Source organism: Hyaena hyaena, unplaced genomic scaffold (assembly GCF_003009895.1).
Source record: "Hyaena hyaena isolate Hyena2069 unplaced genomic scaffold, ASM300989v1 scaffold_75, whole genome shotgun sequence".
In the NCBI taxonomy this organism is placed as follows: Eukaryota; Metazoa; Chordata; class Mammalia; order Carnivora; family Hyaenidae; genus Hyaena; species Hyaena hyaena.
This window is the reverse complement of record NW_024080707.1, coordinates 947,150-962,480: the sequence shown is the minus strand read 5'-3', so window position 1 is coordinate 962,480 and position 15,331 is coordinate 947,150. Positions and strand designations below refer to the sequence as shown.

Below are 15,331 nucleotides of genomic sequence, written 5' to 3'. Positions count from 1 at the left end.
GTTTACCCACAGTCAGAGTTGAGGAAGAGAGTTTTCTTCATTTCTTGAAAAGTATTTGCTCTGTAACTTAGAGCAGAAGCTGATATTAAAACTCATAAACACAGGAAGGAAAAGGGTAAGTGATACAGAATGAGGACTTTTAGACTGGTTTTGCTGCCTGGTACTCACTTACATGATTTGAAAAAAGCCTCTAAAAACCAGAGATCTAGAACGCAGAAGGCACTTGATAAAAATGTGTTGAGTAAGGGGCACCTGGGTGGCTCAGTTGGTTAAGCGTCCAACTCTGGGTTTCAGCTCAGGTCATGATCTCACAGTCTGTGGGTTCATAAGTTTGAACTCCGTGTCAAGCCCCAAGCCTTGATTGGGATTCTCTCTCTCTCTCTCTCTGTCTCTGTCTCTCTCTTTCTCACTCTCAAAATAAATATTAAAAAAAAAATGAGTTGGGCAAATGAATAAAACCTTGTCATATGTAGACAAAAGATTTCAGGACACAGACTCTTGGTGTCCGATTTAACACAGATTTCTGAGCATCCACTATGTGCTAGGTGCCAGGCAAGGTGTGGAGGTGCATTCATGACTGACATGTAGACTGAGAAGACTTATAGCCTGGTGGACACACTTTCCTAGAAAGCAAGGACTTATCTTTCCTCTTCTCTCTTTAAATGTGCCCTTGCGCACAAAGATGTGCTTTGCCAATATTCACAAGTATCGTCTTAACTGGAAGCTTTCCACACCCCATTCATACAGTGGAAATTGTTGAGTGATGGGGGTGGATGGGGATATGAGTTGGCTTCTCAACCTTCTGTACTTTTGGATCTATCTCCCACCAGGATTGGGAAATCCTTCTTATCTAATCTCTCCACATTCCCTCCATCTGCCCTTCTCAGAGTGCTGAGAAGGCTAGTGAATGATGCAGAGCGCTGAGTCTCAGGCAGTTTGAGGAAGAAATGGAGGTCAGTTACTTCACTGAAGTGATGGCCCCCTGTGTGCTGGGCCAGCTGCTGAGTGACTTCCTGGTTTCCCCTCCACAAGGCACCTCCACCTTTGGACTGCCTGAGTAGCTGCGCTGAAAGTTATCCTTGAGTTTATCTTGAGTTGAAAATTACATTATCGCTTCCTGGGCTGGGCCAGTGCCCAGTAACACTTCTTCACTGTGGCTGAGACTTGGAAGCAGATAAGAGAAGGAAAGAATTCATCAAAAGCCGGTCACTTTGTCTTTCTGCAAAAAGGGACTTGAGCCAAAGGTCAATAAAAGAAAAGGAAATAAGGGCTTCTAGGTATCTTGTTGGGGTTCACAGCAGGGAGTGTTGTCAAGAAGGGCTCTGGCTGAAAAGAAGGCATAGCTTCTTAGTTCAAATAGCAATGATAAGTCAATTATACTTCAATTAAAATAATAGCAACAATAAGGATGATGATGTCAGTCAATATATATTATTAAGCTCCTAATATGTGCCAGGCACAGTGCTAGCTACTACTTTATATGCATTATCTTATTATTTCACTTATTCTTTGCAACAACCCTGTGAGATAGATACCTTTTTTTATCATGCCCCCCCTTTAAAAAATGTTTATTTATTTATTAAGAGAGAGAAAGAGTGCAGGAACAGAGGAGTGGGAGAGAATCCCAAGCAGGCTCCATGCTGTTAGTGCAGAGCCCAATGCTGGGATTAATCTCATGGATCTGTGAGATCATGACCTGAGCTGGAATCAAGAGTCAGACACTTAACTGACTGAGCCACTCAGGAGCCTCTTTACCATGCCCCTTTTATAGGCTGATTCTGCAGTTTGTTTCAGAGGGTGAAAGAAAAGAAAGAAATACAACTTAAATTCATTGAACTTTATATATTAGGCCCCATGCTCAGATTTTTCATGTGTTGTAAGATATGTGAGACAGTGGAATCAGACAGTTAATAAATATTATCTCATTCACTCGAGGAATACTAACGGAACTCTATGACATGTCATGTGCTCCGTATTCATTGCTCATTACTGCTAATGACAATATTATTAGATGGACACTGTGATCACCATGTCATAGAAGAGGACAATTAGACCTTTCTCCTTTCCTCCCTCCCTCCCTCCCTTCCTTCCTCTACCTCTAACTCCATCTTTTCCTTCCTCTTCTTTCCCTTCCTTCTTTCTTTCCTTCCTCTCTTCCTTCCCCTCCCTTCCCCTCCTCTCCCCTCCCCTCCCCTTCCCTGTCTTTCATTCTTATGAATGTTTACTAATTCTAGCTACGTTCTAGAACTGGGGATAAAGTGGCATATGAAGCAGACAAGGTCCTGAACTCATGAAACTTATTTTGCAAAAACATAAACAAATGAATTAAAAAAAAAAAAAGCAGCAATGTTAGGCAATTGTGAGGCAACCCGATCCAAGGGAGGATGGTAGTGAGGAAGGTGAAGAACTCACCAGACGCAGAACAAATGAGAGAGAAGCTTACTGACTACACTGCAAGGATGCAGCAGGCAGGGCAGCAGAGGAGTGATGGTCTGGAAGCAGTGATGGGAGCTGTAGTTAAGGGAGGGAAGTGAGGAGCTATAGGAACACATGGAATTTTCCTTTTTTGGTACCTGTGCCTGCTTATAAGTAGCCCATTGGTCAGCCAGGGCTTGTGGATATTTTGAGGCGGGTCACTCAATGAGTCTGTTTGCATTTACCCCAGTGGTCACCTTGGACCTTGCTACTGTACTCAGATTTCCACTGTGCAAGCCTATTGTCTAAAAGCAGCCTCTACAGCAGTGATAACTACTACACAAATGAAGCAGAGTTATATGATAGAAAGTGACTGGGAGCTCCTGCAGATTCATGGTCATTTCTGAGGTAAGAACTGAATGGCGAGAGAGAGCAAGTCAGTGCAAAGATCTCAGAACAGAGCCTTCCAGGCAGAGACAACTGCTTGTACAGAAATCCTCAGGCCTGCAGAACAAGTCTGGAGTATTCCAGGAGCCCTGGAGTTGAATGATCAAGGTAGGAATACAACAAGGGGTGGCCACAGAGGTAGGCAGGGAGCCTTACAGGTCAGGGCAAGGATTTGGGATTCTATTCCAAGTGAAAGACCTGAGGGTAGAAGGAGGAAGGGGCCTAACAAGGCAGAAGGTATTTTTCAAAGCTCACTCTGGTTTCTGTAATGAGAAATAGCTTGTAGGAAGCAGAGATGGAAAGAGGTAAACTTGTACTAAGGTTGTTACAGGATTTCAAACAAGACATGATGGTGGCTTAGAGGAGGCTGTGGTAGGGGAGATGGAGAAGAGTGAGTGGTTGGTTGAAAGCACTTGCTGATGCTGTGGAAGGCTCGTTTTTTTTTTGGCCCCAGCATACCTGGTAAGTAGTTTGAGGGCAAAGTGCAGTCTTTGTCGTTTCCATAGAGGTTGGTTGAGAGCCTGGCATTTTATAGGTAATTAATAATAATTGTTAATCTGAATCATGCTTAGTGTTTGTTGGATTGGATCTGTTTGCCTGACAAAAAGCTCAAGTTATATACCAGGAAAAGACCGAAAGCAACCATGAATTTTATATTATATATAAAATAATATAATATTGGCGTTCCCCAGGCCTTACTCAATTTAAAGAGCCTACAATATTAAAATTGAAGAAATTAGATAGGAACTAGGTCCAATTAAAGCCATTTAGTGTTTGTGGAGCATTTTTGAGAATACGGGATCCAAACATCTTCTCTGGAGAGCTGTTTTGAACAGAGAGGTGATGCTTTAAAGAATCTCAGGGCATTGCCTTGCTTTGAGGAAAATGGTCAACAAAGGGAGGCTCTCATACAAAGCAGTGCCCTTTTGCCTCAAAGGCCTTCAAAAACGGCACCCACCTAGTACTGACCTTAGACATCCTAGAGAGACAAGCAGCAATATGGAATGGTTCTCAAAAGCGATGAGAACACCAGCAAAAAATTGTGAAAATCAACATTTAGGGAACTCTGAAAATTAGCCAAAGGCTTGCAACAATGGGAAAAAAAGCTAAAATTTGGCAAGAACCCAGTTCTGTGGATTTTCAACTTGCTCTCTTCTCATCTCCCTCTCCTGAGTTCTGTGGTAACCCTGAAATCCAGCAGCTCCACCACCACAGCAGCTGTGAAAACCAACAGCCTAGCAGTCACTGGAGGAGGCAGAGGGGGTTGGAATGCCTCAAAGCCCATCTCCAGAGAGTTGGCACTCTTCGACCTGTCTAGCAGCGTGCTGCAAAAGTCCTGTTTACAGGGCTTGTCTTTATTTGACTAGATTTAGAACTTCTCAGTAGGAAAAGCCCTAGCCTCAGGACATTTGTTGAAAAAGACTCACAGTTGCCTGGGGTAGCTGGGAAAAACAAGAGCCTGGCCAAAGAGCTCAAAAGCTCAAAGGGGAAATTTAAGGAGTAAGATGTTCCGAGGGAGCTCTGAAAATTTCTGACATATTTCTGGAGAGATAGAAGGATGTGTTCTTATGTGGGGCTATGTGCATGCCCATGAAAGCCCTAATCTCTCACCTCTGGCAGGAAATGGAAGCAAAGGCAGTGTTAAAAACTACTGGAGTGCTGAAGGCATGCCCTCAAACACACTCAGAACCCCTTGGCAAAGGGTGGGAGACTTACCGGTTTAAGGAAATCTCTGTCCTCCCTTTAGCTGATCAGTAAGCTAACTGAGCAAAGACTTCAGTAGCCATAGATGACAGGGAAGAGAGACTATATAGAATTATTCCAGGAAAGTCACTAAACAAACAATAGCAACACCAGCACACACCGACATCAGAGGAGAGGTGATCTAATTTGAGTTGCCATTTCACATTATGTAAATGTTCAGTTTTCACATAAAAGACCCCAAAACCAAACTAATCTTAATAAAGAAAAACAAAACTGGAGGTGCCACAGTTCTAGATTTCAAAATATACTACAAACAGTATGGTACTGGCACAAAAAGAAACCCACAGATCAATAGCACAGAACAGAGAACACAAATACAAACCTACATTTATACAGTCAATTCATCTATGACAAAGGAGGCAAGAATATATAAGAGGGAAAAGATAGTTTACAATGGTGCTGGAATGGTGTTGGAAAAACTGGACAGCTACATGTAAAAGAATGAAATCAGACCCTATCTTATACCATAACAAAAATAAACTCAAAATGAATTAAAGACCTAAACATGAAACCATAAAAATTCGAGAAGAGAATACAGGCAATAATTTCTCTGACATTGGCTACAGCAACATTTTTCTAGACATTTTTGTTTTCTAGGGAAACAAAAGCAAAGATAAATTATTGGGACTACATCAAAATAAAAAGCTTTTGGGGTGCCTGGGTGGCTTAGTCGGTTAAGCGTCCGACTTTCGCTTAGGTCATGATCTCGCGGTTCGTGGGTTCGAGCCCCGCGTCAGGCTCTGTGCTGACTGCCAGCTCAGAGCCTGGAGCCTGTTTCAGTCTGTGACTCCCTCTCTCTCTGACCCTCCCCTGCTCACGCTGTCTCTCTCTTTCTCTCCTACAAATAAATAAAAAACATTAAAAAAAAATAAAAAAAAAAATAAAAAGCTTTTGCATAGCGAAGTAATAATCAACAAAGCAAAACAATAACCTATTGGATGGGAGAAGATATATGCAAATGACATATCTTATAAGGGGTTAATACCCAAAATATATAAAGAACTTTAACAACTCAACACATACACACAAACTCCACAATAGTATAATTTTTTAAAATGATGGTGGGTGGGGGTGGTCACCTCGGTGGCTCAGTCAGTTAAGCACCCAGTTCTTGATTTTGCCTCAGGTCATGATCTCAGGGTCATGAGATGGAACCTGGAGTTGGGTTTCACAATGACAGCACAGAGCCTGCTTGTGATTCTCTCTCTCCTTCTCCCCCTGCCCTTTCCCCACGCACACACTCTATCTTAAAATAAATAAATAAATATTTTTAAAAAATGGGCAGGAGGCCATTTTTCCAAAGAAGACAAACATATGGCCAATGGACACATGAAAAGATGCTTAACATCACTAATAATCAGGGAAAAGCAAATCAAAACCACAAGGATCATAAACCACAAAACCACAAAAATCACTTCACACCCATTAAAATGGCTAAAATCAAAAAGACAAGAAATAATAAGTGTTGGTGAAGATGTTTATACATCATGTCATCTGCAAATAGAGATTGTTTTCATTTTTCCTTTAGAAGAATTGTTTGAAAACAAGATCAGTTTACAAAAATCAGTTTTATCTCTAGAGTAGCAACAAAGAATTTGAAAACAAAATTTAAAAAACCAAATTCCATTTCTAATAGCATGAAAAATAATAAAATATTTAGAAATAAATTTAACAGAAGAGGAGCAAGTCTTGGATACTGATATCTACAAAACACCATTGAAAAAAATTTAACTTATGAAAGAGCCTAAATTCATGAATTAGAAGATTTAATGTTGTTTAGATGACAATACTCCCCAAATTAATCTACCAATTCATTGCAATCCTTATCAAAATTTTAACTGGCTTTTAGGGAGAAATTAACAAGCTAACTCTAAAATTCTTATGAAAATGCAATGGGTCCCAAAATAGCTCCCCAAAAAACTCTTGAAAAAGAAGGGTCAAGGATAATGTTGCAGAATGATGGTCAATTTTATGTGTCAACTCAGCATAGAAAGGAGGAACTTAACGGAGGACCATGGGGGCGAAGAAGGGGAAAAATAGTTGGGGAGAGGGAGGGAGGCAAACCATGAGAGACTCTTGAATGCTGAGAACAAACTGAGGGCTGATGGAGGTAGGGGGAGGGGAAGGGGATGATGGGCATGGAGGAAGCCACTTGGGATGAGCACTAGGTATTATATGGAAACTAACTTGACAATAAACTACTTTAGAAAAAAAAGTAAAAAACCCCCAAACATTTGTCAAATAAAAGAAATAGATTGGGGAAAAAAAAGAAGGATGAAGTACTGATGCATGCTGTAACATGAATAAATTCCAAAAACATTGTGCTAAGTGAGGGAAGCCAGGCACAAAAGCAGTATATGACTCTACTTACATGAAATAGCTAGAATAGGCAAACTCATAGAGACATAAAATAGATTAGAGGTTATCAGGGGATGAGAGTAGTTTCTTTATGAGATAATGAGAATGTTCTAAAATAAGATAGTAGTGAGGGTTATGTAAACTCTGTGAATATACTAAAAACACGAAGTTTTATACTTTGAAATGGTCAGTTTGATGGTATGTGAGCTATATTTCAGTAAAACTGTTCTTTTTTGGTTTTTGTTTTGTTTTAAAGAAGGGCCCCTTCTTAAACTTAAAAACTAAGCAAACTTAAAAAATAGGTTTAATATACACATGGGGTCCTCTGCCCCTGGGGATCTGGCACTTGGTGCTGCCACAATGTAACCAAAACCATACCCAAACCATACACCCCTGTAACTAAGACTGCTCTGCCCCAGGGATCACTCCTCTCCATCTCTCGCCCTATGTTCTTAGGACAGAAGGCAACCGTGATCATATAACGTGAAGCTCTGTGTGTTGAGTCACCATCAGTGGAGTAGACGGGCGCTGCTTGGAGCACCAGGAAGGACTGCAATGGTGAAAATACTTCCGGAAGAGAAAAGATAAATAAATCACTTTGTCCAGTTCTTCCTCAGTGCATTCTTGCACAACAAACCATCATTCCCAATATTACCAAGCATCTATTTTCTTGCTTTTCATTATATTCTGAAAGTTCTTACAAATTAGGATAGTATTTGCAAGATTATATTCTCATGGCTGAGAATAATTTCGCAATATGAAGTGTGATGAGTGGAACTGTGTTCCCTCAAAATTCATATGTTGAAGTCCTAGTCCCCAGGGCCTTAAAATGTGATCTTATTTGGAAAGAGGGTCTATACAGGGGTACTTAAGTTAAAGTGAGGTCATTGGAGTGGGTCAAAAATGGTGTTATTATAAAAAGGAGAAATTTGGGGGTGCCTGGCTGGCTCAGTCAGTAGAGCATGAGACTCTTGATCTTGGGACTGTGAGTTCAAGCTCCACACTGGGTATAGAGGTAACTTAAAAATAAAATCTTTTAAAAAGCTGGGGAGATGTGGAGACAGGCACACAGAGAGAAAATGCCATGTAAATAGCATGCCAGAAATCAAGATGATGCGCCAACAAGCCAAAGAATTATGGCAGGTCACCAGAAGAAGAAAGAAATCTTTCTTCACAGCCTTCAGAACAAACCACCCTTGCCAACACCTTGATCTAAGCTCTAGAATTGTGAGACAATAAATTTCTATTGTTTAAGCCAATTCAATATTCTGTTATACCAGCTGTAGAAAAGTAACACCTTAAGCAATTCATATTGTTCTTAGATCTGTGCATATAGAAGATAACATGTGAAGCATGATGCTGATTTACAGATGAAATTACATTATATATTGTATAAGACACAATATTATAATATTTTGTAGTATATTGTGTAATATCACATGATTACTTATCCTATGACCCCATATATAATATATATGATAATATATAACGTAACAACACATACAATGTATATAAGAGGTTAATTATCATATTATATTATTATAATGTTTCATAATATATTGTGCAATATTGTGTGATTATTTACCATATGGCCCCATTACTATATCTGAATATGATATATAAAGTTCTTAGTTCATTTGCAATTCTAAGCAAATTGAACCACTGCTTTAGAATTTTATTGAAAATTATAGATGCTACTGGCTCAGCGGAATACAGTTTCTTCAAATTAAAATTAGTTTTAAAAAGTAAAAATTACAAGAACTCAAGAAAGTTTGTCTAACTTGGCACTGTTGTCAAAAGAAAGCATGCTAAAATCTCATGGAAAAATCTGTGTAAAATGACAGAGGCAGTCATTTTGCTGAAATGAAGGCAATAAAAAAATATTAACGGAACTAATATATAACAATCTGTGAATCATATATGAGATCTCTGGCCATTAACAAACACCCAGACAAGTACAATAATGATTAAAGTAGTCATGTTTGATAGTTCTTGGCTTGTAGTCATACACAAACCATAACTTTGTAAGTATTTTTTTATTTTGTCAGTATGAAGGTATATTTGTCAATGTGGGAGGACAGAACATATTTCCCTTAACAGTTTGCTAGCTTGATTTACAACTTCTAAATATTTAGACATGCGGTATGTGGGCCTCCACTTGTACTCATGCCCCGGGCCTTATAATTGTTAGGGGTGGGCCAGGACCCAGCAATGACAGAAGAAATAAAGCCTGAAGCTACGAACAGAAGCCAAGCCAATGTCTCAGGCTTGCTCCTACTACATTCTAAAATGCCATTCCGTAAGCTTCATGTGGAAACGTGTGCAGTCCCTAGAAGGAGTGACAAGTGCCTCACCACTTTTGCCTTCCTGGGACATTATCTCAAGGACCCTCCAAGTCCTTCTCAGTTGGAGATTGTGTAGCACTGTGGTCTCAACCAGGTTTCATACACCCAGTACATTTCACTATGTCGTGGACTTGCACTGTACTTTGCAGTCACCCTCCTGGGCCACCTTCAAGTAAACAGAGCAATGTTTCAGCTATACTTCACTCCTACCTTGGAAAAAGTATTGTGCAGTCTGACAAAAGGCTTTCAGAGCAACCCTCAATGCTGTGGCCGTCACTGTGGCTATCATTTGGCTACATTCTACCCGACCTCTTATCGTGAGATTTGCCTGCTTGTTGGGGGCTATGAGGACAGGGAAGGAAACTAGCATTCTATCTGGGACTTAGTCTTGGTTAGAGAAGAACTCTTAGAAAGAGGGTTCAGTGGTAGCAGCCGTGAAAAGAGAAAAAAGTAGGATATGTCACCGGTTTCTAAGGGAAAGAGAAAGAAGCCCAGCAAAATGCCAACTGGCAATGTCAAAACAAGGATGTAGACTGTCCTGCAAAAGGCCCCATGGGATTTCCAACTTTGACTATATTTTACCGTAGCTCCCTCCAAGCTAACACAGCAACTGTACATTTCATGCTCCTGGTGACTAATCTGATGGATAATCAGACAACTAACATGAAACAGAGGGGCCTGACATCAAAGGATACTTTTAGCTGTGGGCTGAGCATCTTTAAGGATCAATACCCTCTCCATAGGCATCAGCTCGTGAAAGTGGTACACTGGCTTTGTATAAAATTTAAAACCATGAGAGACTTAGACGGGGCTCATCAGAAAAATGGTAACAAAGGAAGAATGAAAACTTTGAGAAGTAAGGACATATACGTGTTTAAAAATAATTTTGATAATTAAAAAAGTAATTCTCTGCTGCAGATACAGCAGGGAGAAGGTCAACAGCACAGTGCTTCATAGTAAAGGCAGATTAGTGAGCCGCATTCATCAAACTCGGATGCAGATTATCTGCCACATTTGAAACACAGATTAGCAGGAACAAATAAGGCACCAGGGTGGGAAGCATTTTTACAGCAAGTAACACAAGTTTTAATCTTTGAGTAAATAAGACTTCAAAAGGATTCCACATATCAACCAATAGTGAGATCATTAAAAAAAAAAAAAAAAGATAAACTTGAAGAATGCAAAGCAGAGCGACCAAATTTCTGACCTGCTTTAAGATCAATCAACAGTTTCTACCTAGACAAGTAGAATGCAATTAGCACTTGGGTGATTTTAAAGGCTCTTTTACAGTTGCCTTTAATTGGCTGATGAAATAGCAGAACAGTGTGGCTGAAGGCCAATGTTTATTTTTACCCATTACCTGTTTTATTAATGGGATTGTGGGCCACTGGGCCTCCAGGCACACACAAATATATTAAAATATCCCACACTGTAATTAAGTGGCACAGAGGGGATTAGAGCAAATTAAGTGGCTGTTATATTTGCTGTGGGTGTAGTCTAGGTCAGACTTTCTGATGCTCTTGTGGTGGAGCTCTAATAAATTTTAGTTCGGAAGTGTACAAAATATGGAAGATATTTCCTTACAGAGCAAGGGTTTTAATAAATGGCTCTTTTTCTCCAAATAAAAATATAAAGAAAAATACCCCAAGTGGATGCTCCTACAGTGAAAGAAAAGAACACCAAAGCCAGAGGAAAGGTCAAGCCCATCAAGAATAGCATCAGTTTAAGAAATGAGATCTTCAGATTCCAGTAACAAAGGACTCAAAACGAATCAAACTTCCATGTAACTCTCAATCCTGGCACGGGGCTTTCTTTTCCCATGTGAGTCACAACTTCTGCTTCTGGGTTCTTTCAAGGGAATAAAAATAAGGCGATCCCCTGACTGTTGGCCTGTTGGATAACTGAAACAACACTATCAGAAACACAGAAGAGAGCCTTTCAGGCTAAAGGCTAGCGGCCTAAGCCAGCATGGTATCAGTTTTTGTTTGATTTGACCAAATCCATTGTTGTAACTAAATGTTAGATTAATTTTAAAATAGAAAATGTAAGTAGATTTTTGCTTTCAGCAACATGTTCAGAATCAATATGACCACACTTGAGGTTACTGCCACTGGTCTCTTGTGAATCTTCATATCAGAGAAAAAGCAAAATGGAATGAGGGTAGGGCAAAATGGAATGGAATCTGGAACAGTGTTTTGGCTCAAGCAGAGGACAACATTGCCTTTGCCCTAAAAACCTCTGGAGAAACACCTGGAAGTACGAGAAGGGAGATCAATGTACTTACGAGGATCCTGGACTTGCCGTGGGAGGGGGTCCTGGAGAAAGGAAAGGAAAGCAAAAGAAACAGTTAGTCTGGGTTATTGGAGGGTGAGCATGGGCATAGTCAAACCATTTCAGATTAAAGTCCTTAACCACCCCGAGGTGATATTTATTTTCCTGGGATTTATTATTTTGTTTCAGTTCCCCACAACCACCTCAACAAAAACAAAACATACCAGTGAGAACCTGTCTATACCGCACACAGTTCAGGGCCTGGAAAATGCTAAGAGAAGTGCTAACATATGAGTCACTAGAGTAGGCGTCCTCACGCTGCACGGGGAGTCTGCAGGCGGAGGCTGAGTGGTTACAGGATCACACGGATTGGGACAGCAGGGGTCTGTCTGGACAGAGAAGGGGCATACATGTGTAGACCTTCCCATCTTCTCTCCCACTGGCACGGTGGTTTAGAGCAGGGCTGTGGGGGCAGACAGATGGGCACTCCACTTGGGCTCTGCTATTTACCAGCTGGGTAACTGCGCACATAGTACTTAACTACTGAGCCTTGGTCTACGTGCAAAATGGATGCATCTGTACCAGCTTTCAGGCTGCCAGGCACATAGGACATTGTGAGTGTGCACCTGTTCCCTCCCTCCTTACCCCCAAGGAGGCTGAGGGCCAAAGGCCATCCCCAGCAGGAGGTGGCTTACCAAACTTGACGAACAAGACTCCAGTTGTAGAAACCACCTTCTTGCCATTTGTTGCCACGCACTGGAAGTAGCCTGTGTCTGTGGTGTCAAGGTTTCTAATCCTCAGTCTAGAGCCATAGTTGGTTGCCCGAAAGGAGATCCTCCGGGGCTCCTGGACCACAGGTGCATCATTTTTGAACCAGCGGATGGTGGGAGGTGGATTCCCAGAGACTTTGCAGTGCAGTTCAGCTGTCTGCCCCAGGGACGTGGTGATGTTATTCATCGGTTCATCCAGGGTCAGATATGAATCTGTGAGCACAGGGTGAAGGAGGCAGGTGAGGGGGCAGACAGCTAATGAGCATCCCACGCAACCCAAATCCACTCCCATATGCCCCAGGATCACAAAGAAACTGAACGGGAGAGGCACGGTGGAGACAGACAAGGCATGAAATTTTATGTTTACTGAGGCCCCACGACTACAAAACAATCATCCACGGAGCCTGCTGCTTACAAGGAAATTTGATACTAACCGTCATTTAAAACGCAAAGTTTTCAAATGACTATATAGTGACTCGTGGAAAAATGTACTTTCTAAGCCAAGACAGAATGAGATTTTGTGCTTCAAAGTATAGAAATATACATGTGCCTCGTTACACACTCCCAACAGTACACTGAAGAAGAAAAAGCCGCAAAATTTACCTCAAATGTGCCCACCCCCAAATAATATCATTCTTAGCATTCTGGCAAAGATTCTTTCTGTGTGTCTACTTTTGATAAGAAAGCATGAAAAACTGGAAAAGTAGGAGCACATATTTATATCCACAGGGCACAAGACCAGAGGGGATGCTGACTCTTCCTGCCAGTGACGATACAATGGTGCTGAAGGCCAGCCAGGTCACTGGCAGACAAAGTAATGAGGCAATGAATACCTCCATAACGTTACTTATTTCAACCATTAACATGTTACAATAGATAATTCTATAGATTCAACTTCTAATTGAGACATAATTTACATTTTAGGAAATGTGCCAATCTAAAGTTATACATTTCCATAAGTATTGACAAATGATCCATGTGACCGATACCTTTACAAAGAGAGAGCATCATGAACATCCCAAAAAGTACTCCTAAGATCCTCTGTAGTCAATCCTTGCTTCTACCTGCACCCCTACCTCCATTCTAAGCAAGTGCAGTTCTGATTTCTATCATCATAATTTTGTCCATTCTAAAATTCCATACAAATAGAATCATACTGTATATACACTTTGTATTTGGTTTTTTTAGAGATTTATTACATGAAACATTTTAATAACAAAATAAATTTTATTTAAGCTAATTCTTGAATACTATATTTTACACCGCATATTGATATTAGTTGCAGAATCCAGTTGAGAGAAAATAATTTGTTATTTAAATACTAAGTCAATATATACAATATATACCCATTTTTAAGTTGGTCTCTTACTCACATATAAGGACTTTTTTGTTTTGTTTTGTTTTGTTTGTTTTTTTTCTTAAATAGTTTATTATCAAGTTGGTTTCCATATAACACCCAGTGCTCATCCCCACAAGTGCCCTCCTCCATGCCCATCACCCCCCTCCCCTCTCCCCCGCCCCCATTAGTGTTCTCGGCATTCAAGAGACTCTCATGGTTTGCCTCCCTCCCTCTCCCCAACTATTTTTCCCCTTCTTCTCCCCCATGGTCCTCCGTTAAGTTCCTCCTAATCCACTTATATGTGCAAACATGGTAGCTGTCCTTCTCTGCCTGACTTATTTCGCTCAGCATAACACCCTGAAGGTCCATCCATGTTGCTACTATGGCCAGATTTCATTCTTTCTCATTGCCATGTGTTATTCCATTGTATAGATAAACCACATCTTCTTGATCCATTCGTCCATTGATGGACACTTAGGCTCTTTCCATGTTTTGGAAAGTGCCACTATGAACATTGGGTTCATGTGCCCCTATGCATCAGCACTCCTGTATCCCTTGGGTAAATTCCTAGCATGCTATTGCTGGGTCATAGGGGAGTTCTATTGTTAATTTTTTGAGGAACCTCCACACTGTTTTTCAGAAGGGCTGCCCCAGTTTACATTCCTACCAACAGTGTAGGAGGGTGCCCGTTCTCCACATCCTCGTTAGCATCTAAAGTATCCTGATTTGTTCATTTTAGCCACTCTGACCAGCATGAAGTGGTATCTCAGTGTGGTTTTGATTTGTATTTTCCTGATGATGAGTGACGATGAGCATCGTTTCATGTGTCTGTTAGCTATCTGGATGTCCTCTTTGGAGAAGTGTCTGTTCATATCTTCTGCCCATTTCTTCACTGGATTATTTGTCTATTGGATGTGGAGTTCAGTGAGTTCCTTATAGATTTTGGATATTAGCCCTTTATCTGATATGTCATTTGCAACTATCTTTTTCCATTCCGACAGTTGCCTATTAGTTTTATTGTTTCGCTTGCTGCGCATAAGCTTTTTATCTTGGTGAGGTCCCAATAGTTCATTTTTGCTCTTGATTCCCTTGTCTTTGGGGATGTGTCAAGTAAGAAACTGCTGCAGCTGAGGTCAAGGAGGTTGTTTCCTCCTTTCTCGTCTAGGGTGTTGATGGTTTCCTGTCTCACATTCAGGTCCTTTATCCATTTTGAGTTTATTTTTGTGTACGGTGTGAGAAAATGATCTAGTTTCATTCTTCTGCATGTTGCTGTCCAGTTCTCCCAGCACTATCTGTTAAAGAGGCTGTCTTTTTTCCATTGGATACTCTTTCCTGCTTTGTCAAAGATTAGTTGGCCATACATTTGTGGGTCTAATTCTGAGTTCTCTATTCTATTCCATTGGTCTATGTGTCTGTTTTTGTGCCAATACCATACTGTCTTGATGATGACAGCTTTGTAGTAGAGGCTGAAGTCTGGGATTGTGATGCCTTATAAGGACTTTTTTTTGGCTTCATTTTCCTTGACCACCCATTCTTGGGCAGGTCTCCCTTGCCATACCCTCCCATTGTCCCCTGTCCTTCCCTGAACCTCAATTAGGATGGCTTGCTAAGCAGCTGTCCTC

At 40.8% G+C, this 15,331-nt stretch overlaps 1 protein-coding gene across 1 annotated transcript in view; it reads right to left on the bottom strand.

Annotated features, from left to right (window-relative positions):
* Positions 1 to 15,331, bottom strand: part of ROR1 (receptor tyrosine kinase like orphan receptor 1) — a 262,889-nt gene that overhangs the window by 118,566 nt on the left and 128,992 nt on the right. The window contains 2 exon segments of the mRNA XM_039233468.1: positions 11,614 to 11,644; positions 12,296 to 12,583. Coding sequence (XP_039089399.1) covers positions 11,614 to 11,644; positions 12,296 to 12,583 — 319 coding nt within the window.